This window comes from Hyla sarda, chromosome 2 (assembly GCF_029499605.1).
Source record: "Hyla sarda isolate aHylSar1 chromosome 2, aHylSar1.hap1, whole genome shotgun sequence".
Classification (NCBI taxonomy): domain Eukaryota; kingdom Metazoa; phylum Chordata; class Amphibia; order Anura; family Hylidae; genus Hyla; species Hyla sarda.
This window is the reverse complement of record NC_079190.1, coordinates 345,088,787-345,113,693: the sequence shown is the minus strand read 5'-3', so window position 1 is coordinate 345,113,693 and position 24,907 is coordinate 345,088,787. Positions and strand designations below refer to the sequence as shown.

General features: G+C 44.2%; 1 protein-coding gene across 1 annotated transcript in view; it reads right to left on the bottom strand.

The window, feature by feature from the left end:
• Positions 1–9,034: 9,034 nt before the first annotated feature.
• The window catches only part of F5 (coagulation factor V), a 146,635-nt gene continuing 130,762 nt past the window's right edge, over positions 9,035–24,907 (bottom strand). Inside the window, exons 21-26 of the mRNA XM_056558186.1 lie at positions 24,710–24,804; positions 24,268–24,423; positions 17,110–17,254; positions 12,884–13,035; positions 12,524–12,706; positions 9,035–9,534 (exon numbers count right to left, since the gene is read on the bottom strand). Coding sequence (XP_056414161.1) covers positions 9,391–9,534; positions 12,524–12,706; positions 12,884–13,035; positions 17,110–17,254; positions 24,268–24,423; positions 24,710–24,804 — 875 coding nt within the window. The 3' untranslated portion in view covers positions 9,035–9,390. The remainder of the gene's footprint in view (positions 9,535–12,523; positions 12,707–12,883; positions 13,036–17,109; positions 17,255–24,267; positions 24,424–24,709; positions 24,805–24,907) is intronic.

Below are 24,907 nucleotides of genomic sequence, written 5' to 3'. Positions count from 1 at the left end.
CTTTTATATGTTTGTTGTGGTTTTAACCAATAAAGTTTGGAAAAATGTTTGCATTATTTATGTGTCTGCTACAGCTTTTTTGTGCAATAGGTGTTGTACACTGCACTTTACTGTAAACAAATTAGAAATATATAATTAGAAAATAAAATTGTGGGTGGGCGTGGCTAGCCATGTAAGAGAGAGGTCGCAGGACTGAGGAGCTCCGCTATATCGGCACCAATACCGGGTGATTACACAGGCTCACATGCGAACTCGGAGGTTAAGACGGCAGAAGAAGAAGTTGGGAACCTCTCAGCACACGGAGGTCCCCATATCTAACTTTTTCACGCCGCTTCTAGCCCTGGAAAAAGAACGGAGCGGGATGGCCGGGCTTTCCAAAATGGCGCGGGCGACTCAGGAGAAGAGTGCGCCCGCCCCCTCACCACCGGAGACTGCACCCACCATGAACGGCACAGGCTCCGGACCGAAACAACACCACTTGCCGGCGCTGCTGAACCTCCCTGGGCAAAGGGGGACTGGCCGACCGTCTTTACCTGCCGCGAGTGAAGAGGCTGCTTCCCCCGACATCTCCCTGAGCGGCGTGCGCGAGGACCACGTGTGCGGCAGAGAACGCATGCGGGGGGACTCGGCAGAGCACAGAGGAACCCATCTGACAGCCGGCTCACAGCCCTTGCTCTCCCCCTCTGCCGCTATGGAGGGGTGGATTGAGCGGGCGCCCACTGGACTACCAGGTACTCCGGGAGAGGGGAGGAGGGACCAGGGGGGCGCACAACACTTGAAACCCCGGATGACAGATCTCTGTTATCCCCCGCTACCATCTCTTGGGGGACCCCCCTCGCCATCCCAAAGTATACCCTCCATCTTCAGGGGCTCCCCAGAGTCCCCTGGCCTACATCGCTCCTCCTCTGAGGGAGAACTAGCCATGGAGGGGACTGCTACTGAAAAGGCCGTGCCGCCAGCACCTGTACAGCACCAGCCCCTACCTGGGGGGTTGGGGAACCTGCCACACTTTCATCTCCCCCTCACGAATTGACACCGCTGGCACCTACAGGGGGAAGAACCACGGTCGCAGCGACGGAGATCCCTCGGCCCTGCCAGCCCCTGGGACAGCGACTGATGACAGGGTATGGTGCTGCTGCTGCCATAGGGGAACATACTCCAGATCTACCCCCACCAGCCCAGGCGGTGGCCCTACTAAAAGGCCATCCAGAATTGCAGGCCCTACTTGCTCTTCTTCCAACAAAAGCAGACATGTCAGCAATGGCGCTTGACCTGAAATACGCTTGGCGCCAGGATCTCCAGCCGGTTAAGAACAACGTTTCTGCCCTGCAAACCAGAGTGTCTGACCTAGAGGACTTTCAATCATCTGTCTTAACCTCCATCCAGGATATGCAGTCGACTATACGCCAACACTCTGCCACTCATCATGCACTTTCTGAACATCTCGATGACATCGAGAACAGGAACCGCCGAAATAACGTGCGACTGAGGGGTTTACCAGAAGCCACCAGGACCCCTGATCTCTTCTCCACTGTAGTGGGGATATTCAATATGATATTGGATAGACCGCCAGAAACTCACATTGAGATAGACAGAGTACACCGAGCGCTAAGGGCTCCCAGCACTGATCCGACTCGCCCACGTGACGTAATTTGCAGGATTCATAAATATACCCTGAAGGAGCAGCTGATGCAGAAGGTGCGCCAGAAAGGGGATGTGGACTTTGATGGCGCCATGATACAACTGTTTCCGGATTTGTCCAGACGTACTCTGCGCCAGAGGGCTCTCCTGAGACCCCTCCTCCGCATAATACAAGAGAGGCAACTACCGTACCGCTGGGGCTTCCCTTTTGCTCTCCATGTGACTTCCGGGGATACCACAGCGAGTCTGAAAGTGCCTGAAGACCTCCCCCGATTCCTGGACTCACTGGGACTGCCATCTATATCCTTACCGGAATGGAAAGCATTCCTGCAAGACCCCTATGCTCCTATACCACTACAAGGGACATCCCAGAGATCAGCCGCAAGACGACCACATCCAGATTGGCCGTTGCCACAACGACAGAGGAGACAGAGACAAAGACCGGACGGCCCCTCCCCAGAGGATTGAGAACGCTCTCTGACAACCTGACTTAGTTATAGGGTCCTTAATATCCTATGTTACACAGCAGGGTCCCTGTTATTCCTTTGTTCTTTCCTACCTCTTTGACCCTACTATACTCACCTGCTCTATCTCACTAACACCCCTGACCTCACATTATTATCTGCCTTTCCCGGTAATCACTTACACATCTGATCCACTACGTGGATTAGTACCTCATTGCTGCATAGCCGTTGGCGGTCGCTTAGCATCCGTCTTAGTATCTCTTAGTCCACTGACTTTTCTTAAACGGTTTTACTCTTTCTCCCTACCTGTTACTCATCATCACAACCCCCCTATTAGGGCGGTGTACGCAGAGTACACCTTGTACGCAGTGGTATCTACCTGCAAATAGTTTTCCCCTGAACAACTTGTTGCTTTTTTCTTTACATAACTCCTGTTATTGTTATTTATTGTTTATTTCTCTGTTTTTATTTTAGCTGGAGACTTCTCTGGTTTAACGCTACCCAGACGCATCCGACCGCCGCCTCCGTTCTCTGTCAGCGAAATCGTGAGTATGGCAACCCTCAAAGTGGCCACGTTAAATGTTCAGGGCTTTAACATTCCCGAGAAAAGAGCTAAAACATTATACCACATGCATAAACTGAAGGCCCAGGTTCTCTGTCTACAGGAGACTCATTTCAAAACACACCATTTCCCGACTGAGCTTAGCCGTTACTATCCCACCTGGGTCCACAGCCCTAACCCTGATGCTAGAACGAAGGGGGTATCGATCGGCTTCCACCGTTCGGTACCTTTTACAGTGACTGAGACCAGGACTGACCCTGAGGCTAGATACCTGTTTGTGCGGGGAAGGGTCCTGGACCAGGTGGTGACGGTGGCGACTGTCTACTCACCAAATTCTGCACAAGTCACGTTCCTGACACGGGTCTTAGAAGACTTGTCCTCATTTACACAGGGTATGTTGCTGCTTAGCGGCGACTTCAACGTGCCCCTGCAGCCTCTGCTGGATGTGTCCACGCGTCGCTCGACTGTTTCATACCGTCAGCTGAGCAAATTGAGACAACTTCTCCATTCGATGCAGTTATGCGACGTGTGGCGCCTCCAGCATCCGAATGTTAGGGACTACACCCACTACTCGAGTCCACATGGGACATACAGTAGACTTGACTATGTGTTCCTACCACACTATTATCTGCCACGTCTTTCCTCCACGCAGATCGGGAACCTATACCTCTCAGACCACGCACCGGTCTTTTGCACGCTTCACCTACCTTCCCTTAACACTCCCAATTATAGATGGCGTCTTAACGAGACCCTGCTATTGGACACGGTTTGCTTGACTGACCTTAAAACCACTATAGTGAATTTCTTAGACGATCATGGTTCTGACCAGACTCCCCTAACGGTGCAATGGGAGACGCTAAAGTGCGTGTTGAGGGGGGTGCTGATTAAACACAGATCACGACTTAAACGCGAAAAAGCGGGGAGACTGAGGTGCCTCTATGGGACTCTGTCTAGACTTGAGACCCTACATAAACAAACATTACAGGAATCCACTCTCAGAGAGTTGACCACAACGCGACATGAAATTTGTAGGATCCTTAACGATTCCTACAAACGTTACAGACAACAATGCTCGAAATCCTTTTACGAGTGGGGCAATAAACCAGGGAGATTACTTGCGAGGGCCCTTAGAGAAAAACGAGCTGCACTATATATCCCCTCCATCAATACTGAGGGTGGGGGACGAAGCTTCCTCACGAAGGATATACTAAAGGCCTTTGAACAATATTACTCTAAACTTTATAATATACCTCCTACTCAAGCCCATCCCCCACCCCCATGCTCAGACATGACATTGCAGGAATATATTACCAGGACTGCTCTCCCCAGACTGTCAGATGACACCATCACCGCTCTTGAGGCACCTTTCACGGAGGAAGAAATAGCGGCAGTTATAGGGAGCATGCCCGCTGGGAAGAGCCCTGGGCCGGACGGGTACACCAATAAATTTTACAAGACTCTTAAAACAGACTTGGTCCCGTTTTTATGCAGATCCTTTAACAGCGTGACACCAGATAGTGGCTTCCCGACTGAATCCCTTAACGCACATATTACAGTAATCCCCAAGGAAGGGCGTGATCCAAATGTGTGTGCTAGTTACAGGCCGATCTCGCTCCTGAATACAGATACCAAAATGTTTGCTAAATTGATCGCAGATAGATTGGCAGCAGTCCTTGGGCCTCTGGTTCACCCAGATCAATCAGGTTTCATACGCTCCCGTGAGGCACGAGATAATACGGTGAGAGCATTCTCTATTGTCCATAGAGCGTTGTCTCAACGTCAACCGCTGATGCTTCTCTCTCTTGATGCCGAGAAGGCATTTGATCGGGTGAGCTGGAGGTTCATGGAAGCCTCCTTGGGACAGATAGGTTTGGGCCCACTGATGCGGGGACGCGTTGGAGCCCTATACAAGGACCCCCATGCTCAGATAAGGATTAATGGATCTCTTTCCACTCCAATACCCATCAGGGACGGCACGAGACAGGGGTGCCCCCTCTCCCCCTTGCTATACGTCTTATGCATGGAGCACCTTCTCAATGCTCTGAGACAAGACCCAGAAATTACCGGATTTCCGGTGGGGGGAGGTGATCACCTCTGCTCGGCCTTCGCGGACGACCTGTTGCTCTATATTACCTCACCTGCCACCTCCCTCCCAGCGCTCACGTGCGCCTTAGACTTGTACTCCTATTTCAGCAACCACCAAGTGAATATGACAAAAAGTGTGGCAATGAACATTACCCTATCGCCATATGAGATGTCAGCAGCACGCACCACAAATCATTTTCGTTGGGTTTCTCAATCCATTAAATACCTAGGAGTACAGGTCCCCGCTAACCCGAATGACACTTATACATTAAACTTCCAACCACTACTAGCGACTCTGGAGAGAGACCTGGAAAAATGGACGAAGGGTACCTTCTCCTGGTTAGGGAGGGCAAATGTGCTAAAAATGAATGTTTTGCCAAGATTGTTGTACCTTTTCCAGGCCATCCCTATTGCACTGCCCTTTTCCTTTTTCAAAAGACTTACCCGAGTAATACGGTCCTTCGTTTGGGCGGGACGACCGTCGAGGATTGCTAAACAAATTCTCATACGGAGGAAACAGGCGGGTGGCTTGGCTGTACCGGATTATGAGGCCTACTATGTAGCAGCCTCGTTGACCAGGTACCTGGACTTCCTCCACGGTCGTTCCTCGAAACGATGGGTGGAGGTTGAAACCACAGGGACACATTTTCACATGGTATCTGTTCCCTGGCTGCCCCCACGCACTTCCCTACCTCAGGACACCCCAATAGTCACCCGGGAATTGACAGAGATGTTCAGACGCTACCTGCGACGCACTACACTGTTCACTCCAGATGGCCCATTGACTCCAGTGCTAGGTAATCCTAGATTCCCCCCGGGACTGAGAAGTGCTTCCTTCTTGGGAGTCTCGGAACCGCCATCCCTGCCACTGAAGGGTTTCTTAGAGGGTTCCCTGATCCGCCCCTACGAGGATATAGTACCGTTAAGTTCCCGCAACCCTGCAACTCTCCTACAGTACCTACAGCTCAAACATTTCGTGGACACGAAGGGTAGTCAGTTACGCCTAAATAGACCTCTACTCCCTTTTGAAAAACTGTGTGCTTCCTCTGCCCAGATACCTAGAGCGGTTTCGACCATTTATAACCTGATCTTGGAGGAAAAGGCCCAGAACTTACCAAATTATACCAGGGTCTGGGAGGAGGAACTACATACTACTTTTGCCCCATCAGATTGGGTGACGGCATTCACTAGTTGCCACAAGATGTCAATCTCATGCAAGTCGCAGGAAACGAACTTTAAAATCCTCTCTAGATGGTATAGGGTGCCAGTAGTTATACACAAGATGTACCCCAACGCCTCTGACCTATGCTGGAGATGTGGAACCGATAAAGGTACTATGATACATATTTGGTGGTCCTGCACACGAATGGCCATTTTCTGGGAGATGGTGGTTTCTAGGATTAAAACCGTCACAGGGATTGAGTACCCGAATGACCCCAAGGTCCTGTTACTATCCATTCTTCCCTCGACCAGACGGACCCCCTCTAAGATCTTAGCGCATTTTCTTTTACTTGCCGCTCGCACTGTGATCCCGAGGAGATGGAAAGACTCACAACCCCCGACGGTGAGTGACTGGTACACGGAGATTCTTTTTCTCTGTAGAATGGAGGAATTGATGGCCGATTCCAAGGGAAACAATGACAGGTTCGGGGTCATCTGGGGACCTTGGTCAGCATTTCTGGACACACCACTGTACAGGGAGGGTTGATACCAGTTTCCACGCCACATCTTTCCCATTCTCAATTGCACCTGCCACATGTTAGAATTGAGTTATGCCATAAGTTTCCTTGCATTTCCTGTGGTGACAAGAGGCGGCGGACCCGGTGGGAGCCACAACCAGAGAATTCCAGGTTAGTGGTCGCTATTTTTTCTACCTGTTAACTTTTTCCCAATTCGAGTCTCTAACCCCTCCCCCCCCACCCTCCAAACATCCCAACAACCTTACCCACACTTGTCCACATCACCTCTCTTCTCCCTGCACACGCATTTCATACCCTTACCTTTCCCCCTCATCCCCCCCCCCCTTCCGCTCTATTTTGGTTAGTTGATCTTAGTTGTTATCTTGGACTATACCTAAGCTACTACAATACTTCAGCTTCTTTAATCAGTACAGAAGTCTATGAGAAAGGCTATAGACGCTGACCAGTATATTGTTATGTAGAATAGCTAATGACCTCACCTGACATGGACACATTCTGCTAATGTTTGTTTGATGGTGTAAGACCAAGATTGTCTGATTGTTGCCTTATTTGACTTTTCATAAATAAAGATTTGGTTTGAATATGAAAAAAAAAAAAAAGAAAATAAAATTGTGTTGGGGCCTGATGGGGGCAGGCCATCGAGGGGGGCTCTTGGCCTTGAGCTGTGTAAAGAGCCCCGAAATTTCTGATGGCAGCTCTGCTCGGAGAATGTACAATATCTTGTTCAACATGATATAATGATTAAATCCAGTTCCGGTATGTGTATCAATGCTGTGTGTCCATCCCAAAACCAGGACAGATTTTTACCCATTAGAGATCTTGAAAATACAGAAAGGAGAATGTATAATATTTCATTATACAGGATATAATTTTTAGCAGAGTTTTTCTTTGACAGTAAGTAAATTAGTAAAGGTGAGCACTCCATGTATTCATTTATTTAAAAATTCATAAACCTGCAGGTTCAATGTAGAGATGTAGGATAGTCCCACATATCCGCTACAGACATTTTTAGTGATTGGCTGAGGGTCACTCCAGGCCCACGTGCCACAATTTCGGGAAGAAAGAGTTGGAGATCGAGCATGTCACCGGAGATACTGCTGGAGCGCAGGAGTTAAAGGGGTACTCCGGCCCTAAGACATCTTATCCAAAGGATAGGGATAAGATGTCTGACCACTGGGGACCCCCGCAATCTTTCATTCGTCACGACCCCTCCCATAGACTTGCATAGCGGGGGGCGGGGCGTGACGTCACACGGGGGCGGAGTCGGGATGTCACAATACTCCGGCTCCGTGGTTGGCACCCGGCAGTTTGTGAGCTGGAAGCGCCAAATGCAAGATTGCGGGGGTCCCCAGTGGCGGGACCCCCGCAGTCAGCAATCTTAACCCTTATCCTTTGGATAGGGGATAAGATGTCTTAGGGCCGGAGTACCCCTTTAAGTAAAAGTTTTTATTTTTAAATGCTGTTAAGTGCCAAAGTTCCAACTCCCCCCCCCCCCCCCCCCCCCACTGCTGCATAAACCCTTAACTACTTTTAAACAAAATAAGTATGTTTCAAATTGCCCAACTATTTTTCTGTGTATGGGGCAGTTTTAGTGCTAATTTTTTTGTCCTGTGATCTGCAGTAATATTTAAAAAAAACTTTTTTTAAATTATTTTATGTACTCATTTTAAGTTCCCATAGGGAACTTTTATATGCAATCATTAGATTGCTAACACTTGAGTATTGCTATGCTATTGCATATCATTCATTACTCAGCAGACTCTTTCAGGAGATCAGCCCGGTGAGAAGACCTCCAGCATGTAAACTGGTCAAACCACCTCAAATATGTGGGGGTGCAAGTCAGTACTGTGATCACTATTGATGTTAGTCATTGATGCCAAAGTCTGTCATTGACTGTGGGTGCATGGCTGCTAATAGCAACCATCACTCATAGTTTTTGAAGTGAGTGCAGCTGCTGTGCTTGCTTTATAGACTGAATGTCGCTCAGGACGTAAATGTACAAGGGCACGAGGACATACATTTACATCCAATATTGCAATAACATAGCATTATTAATCTAATGATTGCATATAAAAGGGTGATATGGAACCTAGATAGTATATAGTAACTTGATGATTAAATACCAGAAAAACAAGGATTCTATGAGCAAGACCATGAGATATGGTTGTATGGGGGGAGGCCAACCTTGAGAGAAGGGGGGACAGTTAGTTAATTTTAATCTGGGAGGCTTTCCAGTAATTATGAGGGCTGAAGGATGTTTTCTTGTTATTATATGAGAAAATGTTGTGTATGTATCCAAAACAATATAATCTATGACGTATATCTAGTGTATAAAAGGTGGGTAGCCATTTTCAATAAACGGATCAGCACATTATTGACTTCGTACCAGCCACTGTGTATTCATTGATGTAGCTTTTCTCCTTTGGCCAAATTATACCTCTTTTCCTAATTTGGACCAACACAGGTGACCTGTAAATGGATGATCTCCATATCAAGGGTTAAGAGCTGCTGTAAGTCACAGTGATCTGACAAAGAAACCATAGAGAATATAATAAAATGAATCCAGTCATTTATAGTAAAAAAATTTTTACTGCAAAAAACTATTTTGGTCATTAAAAATGTCCATAGTTTAAACTGTATAATACATTCTTCTACAGTAAGATAGGAACAGAGTAAGGATGTAGAAAAATAGGTCCCAATGAATAATATGCATTATACAAAAAGCTTTGGTATCATAATATCAAACATAGTTCAGAACAAAAGATATAAATAATAAACGCAAAAAAAAAGAATCAAGAAGCAGAAATTGCATGAACATTCAGAAGCCTCAAACCACTAAAAAGTCTGCTGGATGTCTAGCGGGTTTCTAGAATACTGAAAACTTCAACCCTTGTAACTAACTGATGGTGCAATATAAGTCAGTACAAAGTGCAATGCTCTATAGGTCACAGCCATAGACTTCTAGCCTCATCACAATACTTTGATTCCAGCTTTTGGGAATAATCCTCAGATATTGTGAAAATATTGGTGGATCGAATTCATTCTTGACATATCCTTGGGCATTGCTGTTTCCTTTAAATATCTGAAAAAGTAAGAGTAGTGCATAGTTTTTAGTCATTCACTATATATTCTTATGTACCCTATATATAATTGACCATAGATGGAATTGTTTTATTCCACTATGACTATAAATAGCCAGCCACCATCACTTTTTGAGGACCTGACAAACCGTTTTGTAAACTAGTAGTGTACATTGGGCACCACTGGCATCTTTCATGCACCATTATGATTACGGGCAGGGCAGTAGCTTCCATAAGGCAACTGAGCGATCGCCTCAGGCGTGCTGCCGCAAGGGGGCACATTGGCTAAGGATGTCCGGCAGAGGGAGTCCAGCACACATTACATTTGGCAGTGATACCCAACCAGGGTGTCCCGGCAGGGTTGCCGGGAAACTATTGGGAAAGATGACAAAAAAATATTGTTGAATTTTCCATCCCATTTCCATGGAAGAGACGACTGTACTCACTCCTGGGACAGGTGATGCTGCGGCTCTGATCCCTGTGTATCCTCCTTCTCCTGTGAAGCAGCTGTGGACTCTGGATTCTACATGGTCCCTCAGCAGAATGATGTGGATGGAGGGAAGGAGCACGGGCGCCGCTGACAGGGGCCTACTCAGCTACACGTAGTGCACCCCCACCCTTCCTTCACTGCTCTACACCCTTCTGTCACCCCTCTAAACCCCTCTGTCACCCCTGTACACCCCACGGTTACCCCGTACACCCCTCTGTCACCCCTGTACACCCCTGTCTCCCATGTACACCCCTCTGTCACTTTGTGAGGTAAGGCTGGAGGCATTGTGTGTGGGTCAGACAGGAGGCAGTGTGTGGGGATGGCTGGAGGACTATGGGTAAGGCAGGAGGCATTGTTTGTGCTTGAGTGGGGGGGGGGGGGGGGCTGGGGGCATTTGAGTGAGGCTGGATACATTGGGGGAGATTTATTAAAACCTGTGCAAAGGAAAACTTGCCCAGTTGCCTATAGCAGCCAATCAGATCGCTTATTTCATTTTGCAGAGGCCTTGTTAAAAATGAAAGAAGCGATCTGATTGGTTGCTATGGGCAACTGGGGAACTTTTCCTCTGCACAGGTTTTGATAAATCTCCCCCCTTTTGCGTTGTGGGAAGGCTGGTGGCATTGTGTTTGGAGGAGGCTGGAGTCATTTGTGAGGAAAAGGGGAGGACAATGCTGGAAAAGTGCAGAGCCTAATATGTTTGTGTTGCAGTTTCTGCCCTGAAGAGTTTTGGTTGGAACAGATTGTCATGATGTCCTGTGCCACAATAGGTTATTTCTGAGTCGCTGCATAAAACCGTACTGTAATCTATGTAAGAAACTCGGTAGGTAAATAATTCGGTAGGGGTGGCCGGCAATTTTTTTTTTCTGAGGGGTGCCCCGAGTCCAAATGGGGGAGGGGGCGCAGCTCTGATTAAAGGTCTCTTAATATGTGCTTTAGTTCTGGAACATCTTAACATTTGTACAGATCCACCTTGTCAATACGGTGTGTCTGTATACAATATGACATTGTCCAAAAAGTGTTGTCAGTTGGACACAAGTTATTAGCAAGAGGAATGCTAACCCTATACACAGTGTAAATATGTAGTTACATAGCAAACATACAGGGGTACTTCAGTGGAAAACAAATGTTTTCAAATCAACTGGTGCCAGAAAGTTATAGAGATTTATAAATTACTTTTAAAATTACAAATCAATTACTATCAAAAAATCTTAATCCCTCCAATACTTATCAGCTGTTGTATGCTCCAAAGGAAGTTGTATTGTTATTGCCAGCCTCACCACAGTGCTCTCTCCTGCCACCTTTGTCTGTGTCAGGAACTGTCTAGAACAGAAGCAAATCCTAATAGCAAGCCTATCCTGCAGTGGACCGTTCCTGACACGGAAAGAGGTGGCAGAAGAGAGCACTGTGGTCAGACTGGAAAAAAAACACACAACTTTCTCTGTAGTATACAACAGCTGATAAGTACCGGAAGGATTAAGATTTTAAAATAGAGGTAATTTACAAAACGGTATAAAACGGTACAAAACGGTTTCTGCCACCAGTTGATTTGAAATCATTTGTTTTCCACCGGAGTTCCTCTTTAAGCCTTCCAGTACTTATCAGCTGCTGTATGCTCTAGAGAATGTTGTGTAGTTCTTTCCAGTCTAACTATAGTGCTGTCTGCTGACCCCTTTGTCTGTGTCAGGAACTGTCCAGAGCAGGAGAGGTTCACTATGGGGAACTTTCTCTGGTGCATACAGAAGCTGATAAGTACTGTAAGGATAATTTTTTTAAAATAGAAGTACTGTATTTATTAGGGTACAACACGCCCCGGCCTAAAACACACACCCTAATTTTTCCAAGGATATTTGGGTAAAAAAAGTTTTTTTCCCAAATATCCTTGTTAAAATGAGGGTACATGCGTGTAAACCCTGATAAACTCTTTTCGGCCCCACAGAAGCCGCTGCGGTTCATTGAATTAAGGCAGACGCTCTAAATCATGTAACTGCAGCGGCTTCTGTGGAGCCAGAGTCCTGCTGCCGCCTGATTCCCATGTGCCACCCCATCTTCGTATTTCATATTTCCCTGTCGGCGCGCTCCTTCAGGCTGCGGCGGCATCCTGCGCTGTCACTCTGCACTGACGAGTGAAGTCGCGTTGAGGATGTCACTCATCAGTGCACAGAGCATGATGACGCTGGAGCCTGAAGGAGCGTGCCGACAGGGAAATATGAAAGCCGGAGATGGGGAGGGACATGGGAATCGGGCAGCGGTGGGAATCTGGCCCCACAGAAGCCGCTACAGTTACATGATTTAAAGCGGCCGCTTTAAATCATTGAAACGCAGTGGCTTCTGCGGGGCCAGAAAGATTTTATGGGCGTATAACACGCAGACAGACTTTATAACTTAAAATGTTAAAAATGTGTGTTATACGCCAATAAATACAGTCATTTACAAATCTGTATATGTTTCTGGCACCAGTTGAATTGATAAGAGTACCCCTTTAAATACGCTTCTATAATTACCTTTTCCATTGATGTGGAACTGTCCATGTAGGCCTTCCAGTTCTTTCCATTGTCACTGTATTGCACAGTGTAGGACTTTACATACAGCTCACTTGTTAAGGATGTGGCACCTTGTGTCATTATTCCAGTGATTTTCTTTTTCACAAGGAAATCGATTTGCAGCCACTGCTGATTGTTGTTTGACTACATGAGAATATGAAAACAATATACATATATTAATGCTGTGTTCAATGTAGTGTTATTATTACTTTTATTAATTTTAGAGCATCAATTATAACAGGGCACTGTACAAATGGGTTTAAGTTCACAACACAAGAGAAAAGAAACTAGATTGCTGAGGAAAATTATCTATTTCCATACCTTTGCTTGCCAAGCATTAATACTACCAGCTTTATTAAGACGTGCCAGTGATGGTACCCATGGAGAAAGGAACCAGGGAGTCTTGTATGAGGAAGCTGTTATTTGCTCATCTTTGATTTTATAGTTCTCCAAACCAAGTGGGGCAGAACAACCTGTAATCAGACAATAATCGGGAACATTTTTAGGAAAAAAGTATTATGTAGATGATAACAATACTGGGGCCCGTCTACTACATTACTTTTCTTTAGGTTCTCACAACTTAAAACTTAAAACCCTATTACTTAGCTCAGGTATTTGGATAATTTTCTTCTTAATTTTTAGGCTGAGGCATGTGCTCTATCACCCAAGTACATAAAAAAGTGCAAACTTGTTACAAAAAAAGTGCACTAGGAAGCGATCTATCGGAATCTCTTGTCCTGTACGAGAGGGCCCCCCACAAGCCTTCACCTCCTGGCCAAAAGGTACCTGCAAGGGTTCAGGATCAGTGTCCCTCCTATGCCGAAGTTTATGGGAAACTAAAACTGCCCATAGATTCCACCTGGGCTGTCAACCCAGTGTCCACCTAGGAGCACAATACTGGCAAGTATCTCTGAGCTTAGAGCCAAAGGGTTGCTTAGAGGTAAGGAACCTGGATGGTCACACATACATCCTCTAGACCTCAAGAAGAGACATTCCAAAAGGGTACCACACTTTGAAGAATAATAGTGACAAACACACGTGTACAGTGAAGACACAGTCACAAAATTAATGAATAATTAGATGTGCTCTGTGTTATAGAGCCCAGGCATCTGCCCAGATCTATATAAATTCCTTAAAGTTACCAGCAGCCAGAAGGCTAGAAAACTAGAGGTGTGTGCTCTTTAGTGCCATTACTCATTGGGAGTCCACCACACTCCTAGTCACTTCTGCACCTCAGCCCTCTCTCTATCTGCATTTAATGGACAAATTAAGAGTCAGGTAGGCCTAGAGGTAGCCATGTGGCCAACCCCTGTTACCCAAAGCTTGCACTCCTTGTATAAAATCGTATGCATCCTCTCTCAATGGCCAAGGCGTCAGCCACTGATAAAAACATTCAGATATACTGTATCTTAGTACATTTTGTAAATATTTCATTTTACCTTTTCATGTGACAACACTGTAGAAATTACACTCTGACACTACAATGTAAAGTAGTTAGTGCACAGACAATTAACAGTTTTTAATTTTGCCATACCCTTAACCCCTTAAGGACTCAGGGTTTTTCCGTTTTTGCACTTTCATTTTTTCCTCCTTAACTTTTAAAAATCATAACCCTTTAAATTTTCCACCTAAAAATCCATATTATGGCTTATTTTTTGTGTCACCAATTCTACTTTGCAGTGACATCAGTCATTTTACCCAAAAATTCACGACGAAACGGAAAAAAAATCATTGTGCCGTGATCTGAAGTCTTTATCGGTACAATTTTTGTTTTGATTGGACTTTTTGATCACTTTTTATTCATTTTTTAATGGTATAAAAAGTGACCAAAATACGCTTTTTTGGACTTTGGAATTTTTTTGCGCGTACGCCATTGACCGTGCGGTTTAATTAATGATATATTTTTATAGTTTGGACATTTACGCGCGCGGCGATACCACATATGTTTATTTTTATTTACACTGTTTTATTTTTTTATGGGAAAAGGGGGGTGATTCAAACTTTTATTAGGGAAGGGGTTAAATGACCTTTATTAACACTTTATTTTTACTTTTTTTTGCAGTGTTATAGGTCCCATAGGGACCTATAACACTGCACACACTGATCTCTCATCCTGATCACAGGCGTGTATTAACACGCCTGTGATCAGTGTTATCGGCGCTTGACTGCTCCTGCCTGGATCTCAGGGTTAATACCGCACATCGCCGCGATTTACAAATCTGTTTAACTTTCTGGCACCAGTTAATAAAAAAAAAAGTTTTCCATGGGAGTACCCCTTCAAAATAACTCCACACACAGCCATTAACCCCTTAAGGACTCAGGGTTTTTCCGTTTTTGCGCTTTCGTTTTTTCCTCCTTACCTTTTAAAAATCATAACCCTCTCAATTTTCCACCTAAAAATCCATATTATGGCTTTTTTTTTGCGTCACCAATTCTACTTTCCAGTGACGTTAGTCATTTTACCCAAAAATTCACGGCAAAATGGAAAAAAAAAATCATTGTGCGACAAAATCGAAGAAAAAACGGCATTTTGTAAATTTTGGGGGCTTCCGTTTCTACGCAGTGCATATTTTGGTAAAAATGACAACTTACCATTATTCTGTAGGTCCATACGATTAAAATGATACCCTACTTCTATAGGTTTGATTTTGTCGTACTTCTGGAAAAAAATCATAACTACATGCAGGAAAATTTATACGTTTAAAAATGTCATCTTATGACCCCTATAACTTTTTTATTTTTCCACATACAGGGCGGAATGAGGACAAATTTTTTGCGCAGTGATTTGTTTGTATCAGTATGATTTTTGTTTTGATCAGACTTTTTGATCACTTATTATTCATTTTTTAATGGTATAAAAAGTGACCAAAATACGCTTTTTTGGACTTTGGAATTTTTTTGCGCGTACGCCATTGACCGTGCGGTTTAATTAATAATATATTTTTATAGTTCGGACATTTACTCACGCGGCGATACCACATATGTTTATTTTTTTTTTATTATTTACACTGTTTTATTTTTTTTATGGGAAAAAGGGGGTGATTCAAACTTTTATTAGGGAAGGGGTTAAATGACCTTTATTAACACTTTTTTCGGCGTTATCGGCGCTTGACTGCTCCTGCCTGGATCTCAGGCACGGAGCAGTCATTCATCGATCGGACACCGAGGAGGCAGGTAAGGGCCCTCCCGGTGTCCTGTAAGCTGTTCGGGACGCCGCGATTTCACCGCGGTGGTCCCGAACAGCCCGACTGACTAGCCGGGATACTTTCGCTTTAGAAGCCGCGGTCAACTTTGACCGCCGCTTCTAGAGGGTTAATACCGCACATTGCCGCGATCGGCGATGTGTGGTATTAGTCGCGGGTCCTGGCCATTGAGGAGCGTCGGGACCGACGCGATGTGATGCGGGGTCACAGCGTGACCCCGCTCCATATCGCGGGAGCCGGCGCAGGACGTAAATATACGTCCTGCGTCGTTAAGGGGTTAATACCTAAATCTTGGCAACAAAAGTGAGTACAACCCTAAGTGGAAATGTGCAAATTTGTCCCAAAAAGCCATTTTCCTCCTAGGTGTCATGTGACTCGTTAGTGTTACAAGGTCTAAGGTGTAATAAAAATAAGGGAGCAGATGTCTTAAATTTGATGTTATCGCTCTCACTCTCTCTAATAATAGTCACTAGAAGTTCAATATGGCACCTCATGGCAAAGAACTCTCTGAGGGTCTGAAAAAATAATAATTGTTTCTTAACATTAACATAGCCTAGGCCATAAAAAGATTGACATGAACCCTGAAACTGAGCGGCAGCATGGTGGGAAAGACCATACAATAGTTTCACAGAACAAGTTTTACTCAAAACAGGTATCGCCATGGTCTACCAATGAAGTTGAATGCATGTCCTTAATGTCATATCCGAAGGTTGTGGAAAATAGACATATGAGTGCTGGCAATGTGTACTGTGACTTACTGAAGCAGAGCATGATCCCCTCCCTTCTGATATTGGGTTGCAGGGCAGTATTCCAACATGATATTGACCCCAAACACCCCTTCAAGACGACCAATGCCTTGCTTAAGAAGCTGAGGGTAAAGGTGATGGACTGGCCAAGCATGTCTCCAGACCTAAACCCTATTGACCATCTGTGAGGCTTCCTCAAACGGAAGGTAGGAGTGGAAGATGACTCCAGTGGCAACCTGTGAAGCTCTGGTGAACTCCATGCCCAAGAGAGTCAAGGCAGTGCTGGAAAATAATGATGGCACTTTTTTTGACCAGGTTTTGACAAGAATGGTTGTGTATTGAGTTATTTCGAGGGGACACAACATTAAAAAATGTTTTACAGACTGCACTCACTAATTTTCACTGTAGCACAGTGTCATTTCTTCAGTTTAATCACATGAAAAGATATAATAAAATATTTACACAAATGTGAGGGATGTACTCACTTATGTTAGATACTATATCAGATATTTTGGGTAATTTAAAAAAAAATGTGGCATAGCTTTAAGGGGTGTGAAGAAGCTGCAGTAGTGCATGGAATTATTTACATGAATTTTACCTTGTATTTCACATCCAAATAGCTCCATTCGAAGAGCAGGCTGATTGTTAAACCTTGTAGGATATAACCTGAAGTATCGTGCAGCAATTGGAGGGTCAAACTGGTTTTCTTTTATGCTCGAGGAGTCAGAATTGCCATCAAAAACCTGCAAGTGAAATACAAATTCCTTAGAATTGTGCTAAAAGGGTAATAATGCCAATGATCTTTCATCTTAAATATTTAGCAGCAGTAAACGGTCATATAATATAGTTCTAATCATAACTATCATAGTTATATAGCAGTGTTTCCCAACCTTTTTTGGGTCGGGGCACCCCTACCGAGGTTGACGAGCAAAAAAAAAACTATGAACAAATTCCTATGCACACTGCATATATCTTATCTTGCATATATCTTATTTTCCCCCACATTAGGTTGGCAGTATAGTTACCCCCACATTAGGTTGGCAGTATAGTTACCCCCACATTAGGTTGTAGTTCCCCAACATTAGGTTGTAGTTCCCCCACATTAGGTCCAGTATAGTCCCCCACATTAAGTCCAGTATAGTTCCCCCACAATAGGCCCAGTATAGTCCCCCCACATTAGGCCCAGTATAGTCCCCCCACATTAGGTGCAGTATAGTTACCCCCCACATTAGGTTGCAGTTCCCCAACATTAGGTTGTAGTTCCCCCACATTAGGTCCCGTATAGTCCCCCACATTAGGTCCAGTATAGTTCCCCCACATTAGGCCCAGTATAGTCCCCCCACATTAGGTCCAGTATAGTCCCCCCACATTAGGTGCAGACTAGTATAGTTACCCCCACATTAGGTTGAAGTTCCCCCACATTAGGTGCAGTATAGTTACCCCCACATTAGGTTGTAGTTCCCCAACATTAGGCCCAGTATAGTCCCCCCACATTAGGTCCAGTATAGTCCCCCCACATTAGGTGCAGTATAGTTCCCCCACAGACATACAGCTTTCAGCCATACAGTGTATTACTGAAGGCTGTATGCCTGTGTACTATCCCACTTCGGTGTTCCGAGCACGGCTCCGGCTAAAGCAGTAGGTCCCGGGACCGGAGGAGCGGTGCTCGGAACACCGAAGGAGACTCGCTGCTGGTAACACTTACCAAGTTGACAGTGCGCGTCCTCCTCGCTGCTCCGGTCCTCCGCGATTGTTGCTATGGGTGCACACATGGGACGTCAGTGACGTCCCTGCATGCGCTACCTCCCGGCGGTCCCCACGTTTTTAAAGTTAACGTGGGGCAGCAGGGACTTAATAGACGCATCCCTGTGTCCCGAAAGCAACTTTCGGGACACAGAGATCTCCCGCGGCAAAAACACCCGGCGGGTGTTTTTCCCACGGCACACCTTACACTATGTCACGGCACACTAGTGTGCCGCGGCACAGTGATTGAAAGACACTGTTATATAGTCTAACACTGTTTTCACACATTTAGGTTTTTAATTGCAATTATTGAATACAAAGCTAGGAACAGATAGTCATTAAAGGGATATTCCAGGAATTTTTTTTTATTTGACTGTGCTACAGGGGCCATAAAGTTAGTGTAGTTCATAATATAGTTTCTGTACCTGTGTGACAGTTTTCTCACAGTTCTTCTGCGATTTTCACTCCGATATTTATTTTTAACAGCATACAAAATAACTGTTGTCTCAGATTTTTCCCAGGTTGCAATGCGGCCGAGACCTGTCAGCTGATGACAGGGAGCCTGTCTGCTTCAATGGGTGGAGGGATCGCTTGGTGGGAGAGATCAATCTGCAACTAATGCAACAGCTGTAGGCACCCTGATTGAAAACCACAGGTCTTTTGAAGGGATGCAGCTCATTTATGTTTTGATGGGTGGGGTGGCTGATGTGTGGGAGGGAGGAAAATGGAATTGTGGGATTTGTAGTCAAAAAAAGAAAAGTCAAACAGAAAATACCAGTTCACAAAAAGCTGGCCACAGTGTTATGGTAATCTCATGACACAACCATTTAGCCCCAAGACAAGCGCAGATCCTTCCTAAGCATGTCTATTACTGGCTGCCAGGTACATACTAAAATCACCTTATGGTGGAAAACCCCTTTATGTGCAATTAACCCCTTAAGGACGCAGGACGTAAATGTACGTCCCTGGTGCGGTGGTACTTAACGCACCAGGACGTACATTTACGTCCTAAGCATAACCGCGGGCATCGGAGCGATGCCCGTGTCATGCGCGGCTGATCCCGGCTGCTGATCGCAGCCAGGGACCCGCCGGCAATGGCCGTCTCCCGCGATCTCGCGGGCGTCCGCCATTAACCCCTCAGGTGCCGGGATCAATACAGATCCCAGCATCTGCGGCATTGCGCGATTTGAATGAATGTAAAAAAAAAGTGAAAAATCCCCTCCCCCAATAATAAAGTAAAACGTCCGTTTTTTCCTATTTTACCCCCAAAAAGCGTAAACATTTTTTTTTTATAGACATATTTGGTATCGCCGCGTGTGTAAATGTCCGAACTATTAAAATATAATGTTAATGATCCCGTACGGTTAATGGCGTGAACGAAAAAAAAAAAGACCAAAATTCCTACTTTTTTAATACATTTTATTAAAAAAAAAATTATAAAAAATGTATTAAAAGTTTTTTATATGCAAATGTGGTATCAAAAAAAAGTACAGATCATGGCGCAAAAAATGAGCCCCCATACCGCCGCTTATACGGAAAAATAAAAAAGTTATAGGTCATCAAAATAAAGGGATTATAAACGTACTAATTTGGTTAAAAAGTTTGTGATTTTTTTTAAGCGCAACAATAATATAAAAGTACGTAATAATGGGTATCATTTTAATCGTATTGACCCTCAGAATAAAGAACACATGTCATTTTTACCATAAATTGTACGGCGTGAAAACGAAACCTTCCAAAATTAGCAAAATTGCGTTTTTCGTTTTAATTTCCCCACAAAAATAGTGTTTTTTGGTTGCGCCATACATTTTATGATATAATGAGTGATGTCATTACAAAGGACAACTGGTCGCGCAAAAAACAAGCCCTCATACTAGTCTGTGGATGAAAATATAAAAGAGTTATGATTTTTAGAAGGCGAGGAGGAAAAAATGAAAACGTAAAAATTAAATTGTCTGAGTCCTTAAGGCCAAAATGGGCTGAGTCCTTAAAGGAGTAGTCCAGTGGTGACTCAGTGGTTTACAACTTATCCCCTATCTTAAGGATAGGGGATAAGTTGCAGATCACGGGGGGTCCGACCCCTGGGGCCCCCTGCGATCTCCTGTACGGAGCCCCGACAGCCCGAGGGAAGGGGGCGTGGCGTGTCGACCTCCGCACGAAGCGGCGGCCGACACGCCCCCTCAATACAACTCTATGGCAGAGCCGAAGCGCTGCCTTCGGCAATCTCCGGCTCTGCCATTGAGATGTATTGAGGGGGCGTGTCGGCCGCCGCTTCGTGCGGGGGTCGACACCCGCTATCTCGGCGGAGAGCCGGGGCCCCGTACAGAGAGATCGCGGGGGGCCCCAGCGGTCGGACCCCCGCGATCTCAAACTTATCCCCTATCCTTAGGATAGGGGATGCGTTTTTCACCACTGGACTACCCCTTTAAGGGGTTAAGAGCCTGAACGTATGAACACGGCCTTAAAAGGGCTGTCTGATCTCCTTATGTGTCAGTCTTTTCTTTATACATGTCCAACATTTATTGGACATGATGAGTTAGATCTGAAGTCCCTAGTTTGTACCTTGTAAATTTGCTAGAGCCAACAGCTGTCACCGTAAGTTTCCATAGAAATAGTAGACAATTATATGAAAAAAAAGACCCCACATGATTAACTTATTACAGACATACATTGGCAAAGGCTTGTGGGGAAAAAAGACAAGCTTTTAAATAAGGAAGTACTCCGGGAAGTTTTTTTTGCCAATATAGTGCAGCACGGACTATTATAAATAATAAAGTAGAGGCCCTTGTAAATGCCTTATGTGTTCCTATTTTAGTTGTTGTTGCTGATGTAGCTTTTTAACTTTTGAATCTGCTAATAAAGACGATTTTATTGTAAAGTTCTGCCGCCGGGACCCATGGCTAATAGCGGACATCACCGATCCCGGTGATCCCCGACATTAACCCCTTAGACGCCACGATCAAAGTTGATCATGGCATCTAAAATGAAAAAAAAATCTAACCTGGCATCTCAGCGGAGCTGATCGGGACCACTGTGTAGGGATCGACTGATTATCGGTTTGGGCGATATTATCAGCCGATATTCACGATTTTAGACATTATTGGTATCGGCAATTACCTTGCCGATATGCCGATAATGCATCGCCCCCTCTGCCCCGCCTCCCCGGCCAGAGGCCGCCGTTGCCCCATTGCCTCCCCCATCCCCGGTTTTATAATTACCTGTTCCCGGGTCCGTGCTACTTCTGGCTCCTGCGACGTCCTGCGCTATTGCTGTGCGCTGCGCAGCACAATGACGAGTGACGTCCTCAACGCGACGTCACTGTCAGTGCACACAGTGACAGTTCAGGACGCCACCGGAGCCAGAAGTAGCGCAGACCCCGGGAACAGGTAATTATAAAACCGGGGATGGGGAAGGCAATGGGGCAGTGGCGGTGGTGGTTGGACTAAAGAGGACCCCAGGACAGGCAGGGGGAGAGAAGCGGGCAGCGGCGGCGGTCTCTGGCCCCGCAAAAGCTGCTGCAGTTCATTGATTTAAAGCGCCCACAGAGCTGGGGGGGGGGGGGGGGGGGGGGAGATAGCCGATAACTTATACCGGAATATCGGTATAAGTTATCGGCTATTGGCCTGAAAGGTTAAAGATTATCGGTATCGGCTCTAGAAATTCAATATCGGTCGATCCTTACCACCATGGTGTCCCGATCTGCTTAGAGGATGCCGCCGTCCGATCATTGCTAGATTGCTCCAGGTAGTCTCAGCAGTCTGGAGCAATCAAGCACCGATAACACTGATCAATGCTATGCTATGGCATAGCATTGAACAGTGTATGCAATCAGTCCCCTGTGGGGACTATAAAATTGTAAAAAAAAAGAAAAAAAAAAAAGAAAAAAAAAGTTAATAAATGTGAATTTACACCTTCCCTAATAAAAGTTTGTATATATGTACCACCGCGTGCATAAATGTCTGAACTATACAAAAAATAATAATGTTGATTAGGCTTCTTTCACACTGCTATTAGTACATGGCAGTGTGACGGCCGTCGGGAGAGCCGGGCAGAATAGTGGGAGAAAAATTACTACTTCTCTCCCGCTATTCATAACGGCGCCCGGCGGCCCCCATAATAGTAAATGGGGGCCGCCGGGACCCATTGTTACCCGATGCTCCCCGTCATGAGAATGGCCATTAAAATCAGAAAAAAAAGAGACTTTGACGGCCATTCTCAATGGGGAGCAACGGCAGTGTGAAAGGGGCCTTTAACCGCATTCTCAATGGGGAGCAACGGCAGTGTGAAAGGGGCCTTTTTTAGGGTATACAAAGTGACCAAAAATATGCAATCAAAAAGTCCCATCAAAACAAAAATTTACCAATAAAAACTTCAGACCATGGTGCAAAAATATGCTGCTGAGTGTTGTAATTGGCCGGCACCATCCAGCCAATCATGACTCTGAGCACCAAATATGTATCTGTGATGTGAAGAGAACTTCACATCACAGAGGAGTACAGGGCAGGGGAGCAGAGAAGTTCTGCTGTGCTGCCTGCTTCTCCATATTATAAAGGACAATCGCAACGGGTGTCAGGAGTGACACCCGCTGTGATCTGCCTATTAGTGCAGGTACTACAGGTCCCAGCATGGAACAGTCTGTTTAATGCTGGAAGTAGTTGTAGTACCTAAATAATGTCTAAAATAAAGAGAAGTAAGTTTAAAAGTAGTAAAACACACACTTTATAAAATACATAGTTAAAATACATTTTTGATAAAAAAAAAAAGCTTCACAAAAATAAAGGGGTATTTCAGTGAAAAACATTTTTTTTCATGTCAACTGGCTCCAGAAAGTAAAACAGATTTGTAAATTACTTCTATTAAAAAAATCTTAATACTTCCAGTACTTATCAGCTGCTGAAGTTGAGTTGTTCTTTTCTGTCTGACAACAGTGCTCTCTGCTGACACCTCTGTCTGTCTCAGGAACTGTCCAGAGTAGGAGCAAATCCCCATAGCAAACCTCTTCTGCTCTGGACAGTTCCTGAGACAGACAGAGGTATCAGCACTGTTGTCAGACAGAAAACAACAACTCAACTTCAGCAGCTGATAAGTACTGGAAGTATTAAGATTTTTTAATAGAAGTCATTTACAAATCTGTTTAACTTTCTGGAGCCAGTTGATATGAAAAAAAAATGTTTTTTTACTGGAATACCCGTTTATTAAAAAAAAATATATATACTATTTTTACAATTACATGGCCCCTTTATACATTTAAAATATTGACGGCTACATTTTTCGGTCCCTGCCCGCTCCCATAAATTGGTCCCCAATTGAAATTTCATTAACATTTTGTTATAAAAAATATAAATTCCGTTCCTTTTCCATCCCTACTATATATATATATATATATATATCTATATATATCTATATATATCTATATATATATATTATATTTATTTTAATTTTTTTTTTTTTATGGTAACCTACGAAATGTAATACATTTTATTTGGATCGTTAAAGTAAAAAAAAGAATAAAAACAGCCTGCAAAAATGCCAATGTTAAAACCCACATAGCTTTTTTTTTTAACGTTTTTTTCACTACCATAGACTTCTATGGGAGGAAAATGCCAAGATTTTCCCAAAACAACGCCAAAGTCTCAACAAGACGTCGTTTTTGAAAAACTGCCAGGGAGCCCAAAAATAGCTGAAAAAGGACAAAAGAATAAAAAAAAACGCCAAACTGAAAAACGCCAAATGGATATGGCATTTTGCAGTTCTGTATTGACTTGCAGCTAACATCTGGCCGCACTGAAAAAATGCAGTGCGGCAGAATGGGCATTTTTATGGGCGTTTTTGCCTGAAAAACCTCAGTGGAATTCTAGCCTAATGCTGACCATACTGGTTCTTTCCCAGATGTAGAGGTAACTAACAAATGTTTCATACTATGTTTTAATATTTTTGTCAGTTGTGGACAAGTGAAAAAATAATTTCGGGGAAACTAGATAAATAAATAAAAAAAAATATTTCAAACTTTTACCTTATGTATTGCTGTGCTGTTTCCTTTATAAACATTCCACTTTTTCTTATCTTTACTATATGCAATAAAGAACTCTTTGATGTAATACCAGCTCAAATGTTTACTCGCCCCCTGGGTTTGTATTCCCGAGATTAAGAAGGTCTTTTGCAAATCCACCTAGAATAGACCAAGGAAATACAATTATTATTATATGATACACTATATATATATATATATATATATATATATATATATATATATATATAATTTTATACCAATTAGTCTGACTAGTTAGAAATCATGAAATGGATCTGACATTTTTTAAATGGTTACAAAGTCTTTTTTGCATCAGATACATTTTTATTCATTTTCAAGTACAATAGAGATAACATTTACCAGTAGTCTTGAAAATATACAGCGATATATAGAGAGAATAATAAATGTTTTTGACCAATAAAAATACCTGAATCCATGGCAGTGAGGATTTATTAATATGTGCACTCCATGCATTGTATGAGCCCCCGTTATTAAGTCTGGCTAACCTAGGCTCCCAAGGATCTATAAAAAAGAAATAATATCAGTTTATTTACATTATTGCTATGGTAAGTAAAAAATTTACTTTGATGTGATAGCTGCAAAGTGGCTCATTACGTTGAAGAAA